General features: G+C 58.9%; 1 protein-coding gene across 2 annotated transcripts; it reads right to left on the reverse strand.

The window, feature by feature from the left end:
* Window positions 1–5395, reverse strand: RAX2 (retina and anterior neural fold homeobox 2). Of its 2 annotated transcripts, XM_085040289.1 has the most exons (3): window positions 5187–5395; window positions 2912–3162; window positions 1–1040 (listed from the first exon to the last, which is right to left on the reverse strand). In XM_085040289.1, the coding sequence occupies exons 2-3, from the start codon at window positions 3152–3154 to the stop codon at window positions 597–599; spliced, it is 687 nt and encodes a 228-aa protein (XP_084896415.1). In that variant the 5' UTR covers window positions 3155–3162; window positions 5187–5395; the 3' UTR covers window positions 1–596. The 2 variants fall into 2 exon arrangements, with proteins under 2 accessions (XP_084896415.1, XP_084896416.1); XM_085040290.1 differs by lacking the exon at window positions 5187–5395 and having other exon boundaries at window positions 2912–3220.
* Between the last annotated feature and the right edge of the window lie 1213 nt (window positions 5396–6608).

A 6608-nucleotide genomic window follows, 5' to 3' on the forward strand; every position in this document is an offset into this window, starting at 1 on the left:
AAGGAGGGCAGGGTACAGCACGACCGAGGCCCCGGCAGCGCCCGACTCTAGCATACGGCAGCCATCCAGCTCATCTCTTTACTCACAATACACCCGTGTTCTCGGCGCCGGCGCATCTCCCGGCACGACCGGCGGCATGCGCCGACGCAACTAAAACATCCCGCCAAAGTACTCCCTACGAAACTAGAGCTTTCTGTTCAGTTTTGTTTAAATCTGCAGCATTAAAAAAATTAAGAATAATGGGAAGGGTAGGGGGTGTGGGGAAAGGAGGTGTCCGACCGGGGTGTGGTGGGTGGCCCGGCGGCACAGTGGGATGCCTGAGCCTCAGCCATGTCCTCAGCGGATGTTGGTGCCTCTGAGAGGCAAAGGGGCTTTCCTGGGGTGCACCCCCCCAGCTGTGGTGTCCCGCCAGCATCCCGACTGTCTCCCCTGACACTGCCAGTGCTGGGTCAGTGTGGGGAAGATGCAGCCCGGCATCCCTGCCCAGTACCAGCTTCGGTCCTGTTGAGCACCCACTGTCCTCTCTCACCCGCCCTGGGGCTGGGCCAGCACAGGAGGCAGGAGCGGCGGCCGGGGGGCTCGGAGGGTGGCATTCATCAAATGGGCTGCCAGGTCTTGTCAATGGTCTGAATGTGCTCCTTGGCTTTCATGCGGAGCGAAGCGATGCTGGAGCTCCTCTGGTCCACCTCCTCCAGCGGGTACTTGTCCACAAAGGGGGTGCCGCACTGGTAGGGCGCGGGGGCCATGGGCTGTATGCCCTGCGCCATTGGCGGGGGTGTGTTGAGGAAGGAGTGCCCAGCGTAGGGAGGCTGCAGGGCCTGGGGGGCTCCCATGAAGCCGGGGATACTGTGGACCGTGGTGGCGCTGGAGATGGGGGACGTCAGCCATGGGTCGAGTGGGAGGGAGTTGCTCATGGGCCCCACATTGGGGGTCATGGGGGGCCGGTTGAAGGAGAGTACAGGGGTGTCATGGAGCTTCATGGAACTGGCCTCCATCTTCTCCTGCCGCCTCCACTTGGCTCGTCGGTTCTGGAACCAAACCTGCAAGACGAGAGCCAGGGTGAGCTCACGGTGCCCAGCCGGACCCTTGCAGTGTGCCCCACCTGCTGTGTCCCACACAGGGTGTCCCATGCAGGGTGCCCCATGTCTTTGCCCCAGGCAGGATGTCCCATTCTGCAGTATCCCACGTGGGGTGTCCCACAGGGAGTGCCTGAGGTGGGGTGTCCTGTATAGGGTACTCCATCCCACAAGGGCTGCCCTATAGGGCTCCAGCAATCCCAGTACCTCTGCCAGACCTCTCCCACAAGGCCCCAGACACCAAGGACATCTCGAAGATGTGGAAAGTGAGAGGTATGAGCACACAGCCCCTTCTGCTCCATGGGAACATGCACCTGGCCCTGCAGACTCCCAGCAGCCCACGGGACAGTGTTATCCGACCTTCCCAGCCCCTTGGTCACAGCTTTTATGAGTCAAACAGCGACAGTTGCGCCAAAACCCAGCAGGAACGACAGGGACTGGCAACCCAAATCCAGCGGTGACGTCTGGCCCCATGGGAGCTGCTCATTAAAGCGCTGGTCCCCATGTTGCCAGAGCACCACAGGGCACAGGGGTCTGCTGCAGGAGGCAAAGGGGAGCAAAGATGAATGGCTGGGTGGGGAAGGGGAGGGTTCCCTTGGCTGGTCACGGTTGTTGGTGGACACTGGGCTGCATTGGTGCAACCTGCATGTCCAAAGAAGGGAATGGAGCTGGGAAAGGGGATGGAGCACAAGTCAGATGAGGAGCAGCTGAGGAAGCTGGGGAAACAGCTTGGAGGAAAGGAGGCTCAGGAGGTATCTTTTCATTCTCTACAACTCCCTGACAGAACAGTGAAGCCACGTGGGGATCAGGCTTTGCTCCCAGGGAAGAAGGGACAGAACAAGAGGAAACTGCCTCAAGCTGTGCTGGGTGGGGTTAAGTTGGATATTAGTGGAAACTTCTTTCCTAGGGCAGTGGTCCCTCATTCCTGGAGAGATTTATAAGACATGGATGTGGCACTTAGGGACATGGATTAGTGGTGGCCTTGGCAGTGCTGAGGGAACAGTTGGACTTGATGGTCTCAGAGGGCTTTTCCAACCTGAACGATTCTGTGATTCTGTGAAACTGGCTGTTGCTCAGAGAGCTCAGCAGAGGTGTCTCTGTGGTCTGGACCGCCCCACAAAAGGCTGCATTCTCTTGACTGGGGCTGAGGCCTTGGGAATTCAGTTGATTTCTATGGGGGTTATTGCTTTGCTTTACAAGTGGTTTGCTACTTCAGCTCCCTTTTCTCCCTCCCTGATCTCACCCCGTCAATTCAGGTATGGTAGGGAGCAGACTGGTGAGACCCCTGGCTCTTCCCAGGTTCTGCTGTCCCGCCATGAGCCTTTTGCAGCAGCCTAGGGAGCGAAACCTCCCCACCCCCACTGCCCCCCTGATCTGCTCTGCTCCAACAAACTTAAAACCCTCATATCAATGAGTATCTTGTGTTTTCCCGGCCCTAAAGACCTGGAAGTGGCCACAATTGGCCATGGTGGGTTTTTTAGCCACTTTTCCATGTGATCAGCAGGAAGGACGGGAACAGCCACCACCAGAATGGGAAAAAATTTCTAAAAACCATCTCTGTGCCCAAATGGCACCTCTGGCCTGTGGGCCCAGCTGGGACCTTATGGGGAAACTAGAACCCCATGGGGGAACAAGGCTCAGCCATTAAACTCTTTCCCTGGCTTTGTTGGAAGCAGCTGGCTCTGCAGAGATGCCGCTCCTGTCTTGAGCAATGGGGAAACCGAGGCACAGAGGGAGGTAGAGCTGAGAGAAGAGCAAAGCTCTCCAGCACCTTGGGGTCCCTCTGACACTGCCCAGGGACAGATCCAGGGTGCTGGGTTGCTCCCCCTACCTACCTGCACGCGGACCTCTGGCAGGTTGACCTTCATGGCCAGCTCCTCGCGGCTGTACACGTCGGGGTAATGGGACTTCTCGAAGGCGCGCTCCAGCTCGTGCAGCTGGTACGTGGTGAAGGTGGTGCGGTTCCGCCGGTGTTTCTTCTTGGGCTGCTCCTCCTCGGCGGCAGCTGGTGGGGTGCCCTCACCGTCCCCTGGCTTCCGCAGCTCGCCCAGGTCCCCCTCGCACTTATTCAGGAACATGGTGGCACCTGTGGGAGCCCTGTGGGGTTAGTGGGGTGTGGGATCTTCAGACCCTACATGTGTCCCCAGTGCAGGGATGGACGGACAAGTAAATGGAAGGATGGGAATGCAGGGTGGCCCCAGGAACAGGTTATGCAAAGGTATAATCCTCTCTGCCACAGCAGACGATCCCAGGGCTGTGGTGTCCTGGGGGCTGATCCACAGTCCTAGGGACTGACCCAGCATCCAAGGGACACCCTGCACTTGGCTCTGCTGTCAGATGCCACCAGGCCAATGAACCCACTGGGACTAAAAGTCAGATTTCCTCTAAAGTGGAGAATTTTTTGAAAGTGCCATAACAGAGAGCCAACCTGATTTCTATTGGCCCTGGCCTGGAGGGGACCAAGCCTGGGTTAATTCCCTTCTTCCTTCCCAGCTCCTCTCCTCCAGCCTCTTCCATGGTGAAAGCTGGCCCTAGAACGCTGGAGGACCCACTGTCAGTCCCCAGGTAGGAGTGACCTGGCACCGTCCCCCAGCTAATAACTGTTTTGGTGACGCTTATAAGCATTTTCAACCCTCACAACATTTCATCTTTAAGCTTTTTATCCGGCATCTGAAATCTTTCTGCAGTATTTGCAGGGGATTAAGGGTCTCTTGCTCTGCAAGGATGTCAGCAGTCATGGAAATGGGGAAGAAAACTGTAATCCTGGGGCAAGGGGAAGACACTGCATTGCCCAGACCTGCCAGCAAAGACCACCTAATGCCTCAGTGGGAGTGGGGAGGGAACAGGAGAGTCGCTTCATGCTGGGAGGGTGTAAATGGGGGTCCTAGAGGGCAGCAGGCATGGGGTGGGTGTCAGGTGTTGCCCAGGCTGTGCACACAGGGGTGTCTGTGTGGGGTTGCCTGAGTGCAGTATGGGTATGCGCAGTGTGCCTGTACTTGGGCAGGTGCTCAGGGGTGCTCCCAGTGAGGCATGGGTGCATGTGTGTGGTGGGCTGACCATGCAGTGGGAGGTGTGCAGCATGTGCACGGTGCATGTATGTACATGTGGGCATGGCGGTGTGCAGGGTGGTTTGTGCCACACGTGAGCAGTGCTGGGGTGCAGTGCCTGTGTGCCGTGCACACAGCACACACAGTGCAGTGTCTGCACTGCCGCATGCAGGGCACAGTGTGTGTGCACAGTGCCTGTGCAGCGTGCACACAGCACCGTGGGTGTGCCAGGAGCACAGTGTCAGTGGGCTGTGCACAGTCTGCGGACACAATGTGAACCTTCCTGCCCAGGAGCTATGGGCACACAGTGCATCTGCAGTATGTGCAGTTGTGTGTGCAGTGTGTGCAGTGTGTGCAGTGCACATGGCACATGCAGCAGAGGCACGTGCAGAGGCTGTGGCACACACCATGCAGTGCAGTACATGCAGTGCAGCACATGCAGTGTGTGCATGTGTGTGGCAATGTGCAGTGTCCATGCAGTGCCTGTGCAGTGCCTGTGCAGCGTGAGCCATGTCTGTGTGCAGTGCACCCAAGACATAGAGCATGTGCCTGGTGCTGCTGTGGTGTGCTCAGAGCGTGTGCTGTGGGTGTGTGGTGTGGGCGTGTCCAGTGCAATCAGTGCATACCCGGAGGCTGAGTGTGCAGTGTGTGTGCAGTGTGTGTGCAGTGTGTGTTGCACACCCAGTGGGCGCTGTACTCACACAGGGGCTGTGCACGTGCAGTGCTGTGTGTGCAGTGAGTGCAGCATGCAGGTGTTTGTGCCTTTGGGAGCTGCCAGCCCCCCCCCCCCCCCCCCACCCCGCGATGCCCCACGACCCCTCGTGGGGTGTCTGCAACCCTGGGGACTCTGGGTCAAGCCCGGTGGTGTCAGGGTGCCCCAGGGGAGCCGCAACTTGGGGCAGGGGTGTTGGGTGCTGCACCCTGGGGTGCCCCGAGGCAGCAGTGAGGGAGTGCTGGTGGGGGCAGGGGCCCTGTGGTCACTGTGTGAGCATCACGGTATGTCCTGGGACTGGGGATACAGGGAGGGGATGGGGACCCTCACTGCCATCCTGCTCTCACTTACCCGCTTCTCATTTGCGCAGATCCACACCTGCAAGGAGAGGAGAGAGGGGGGCTGAGCAGAGCACCCTCCTGAGGCACAGACACTCCGAGGGACCCAGCACCCCATCAGGACCCCCGTCTGCCCTGCCCAGCCATGTCCCACCGTCCCATGGGGCAATGGGCGGGTGCTGGAGCTGGGGTGGGGTGGGGGGGAGCTGGAAGGAGCTCCAGTGAGCAATGGAATGGGAATGGGTGAGAAGGGCATGGGGAATACGGGTGAGAGAGGCTGGGGGGCTGGGGAGAAGATGGGGCTAGCAGAAGCAGAGGTGGGGCAACGGTGTGGGGACAGGGATGAGGTGCGGGGATGGAGCCTCATGGTCTACCCTTCCACCCCATCTGAAAGCAAAGGAGGCAGAAACTCCCCAGGGAGCAGCAAACCCCAACCTGGGATCACAGATGAGCTAAGAACAGCAAAATACCGGAGCAGCAGTGACCTGGTAGCAGGGTGGCAGCACAGGACCCTGCAGGATGGGGACAAGGGCTGGATCCCCACCCCAATCTGCCTTGGCCTGGCCAGGGATGTCCCTGGGTGAGGAAGGGGTGACGATTACAGATTGGGCTGGGGGACATCACCACCTACTACCCCATGTTCCCCATCCTCCAGGGACTGACCTCGGGAATCAGCCTTCGCCACCAGCGTTTTGGGAATCCTGCCTGAAAATGGGCCACACTGAGCTGGGGGTGGGGGAACTGCTGAACTCCGACTCCTGAAGGACATCTTCCTGCAGCCACTGTCATCCTGGCAGCAATTTTTGGGTTTAAGCCCTTAAGCTGCAAACCTGCTCTGGAAACCATAAGGACCCAACACCTCAGGAGAGTTCTTCCCCCACCTCCTCACTGCCTAAGCCTGTGGTTTTCCTGTGGGGGCTGCCAGCTGGGGAGGAGGGGACGGCTGCTGTTAAAGACACCCAAAAAAGCAACAGAAACGACACTGAGCCCTGGTCTAAGAAGTCGGTAAAAAACCTCACTTCCTCAGTACTGCAAAGCAGAACATCAGCGAGGACAAGTGGCCTCCCCTGGCACCAGGGGATGTGGAGGAGACAGCCCAGGGACCGCCCCAGCTTCCACTGAAACCTGTCTCTTTGCCTTTGGAAGCCCATCTGGGTGCCAAGATTGAGCTCCCTGAGCTCAAGCTGCCTGGGACTGGTGGTGGAAGTGTGGGTAGCTCCTACCCCTGGCCCCGTGTGAATCGGGGCGAGCGACACTGGCAGGCACCCACACCCACTCCTGAGCCCCAGGGAAAGGTGCCAGCCCCATCCCAACACCAACCCCGGGAACACCTTGGGGACACCCACTCCCTTTCTCAGCATCTTCCCTCGGCGCTTTGTCCCGAATTGGAAAAAAACGGCGTTACCTGCTGGGCCCAACTCGGCTTTTCCAGGAG

Source organism: Lichenostomus cassidix, chromosome 28 (assembly GCF_008360975.1).
Source record: "Lichenostomus cassidix isolate B80296 chromosome 28, HeHo_3.0, whole genome shotgun sequence".
Taxonomy (NCBI): domain Eukaryota; kingdom Metazoa; phylum Chordata; class Aves; order Passeriformes; family Meliphagidae; genus Lichenostomus; species Lichenostomus cassidix.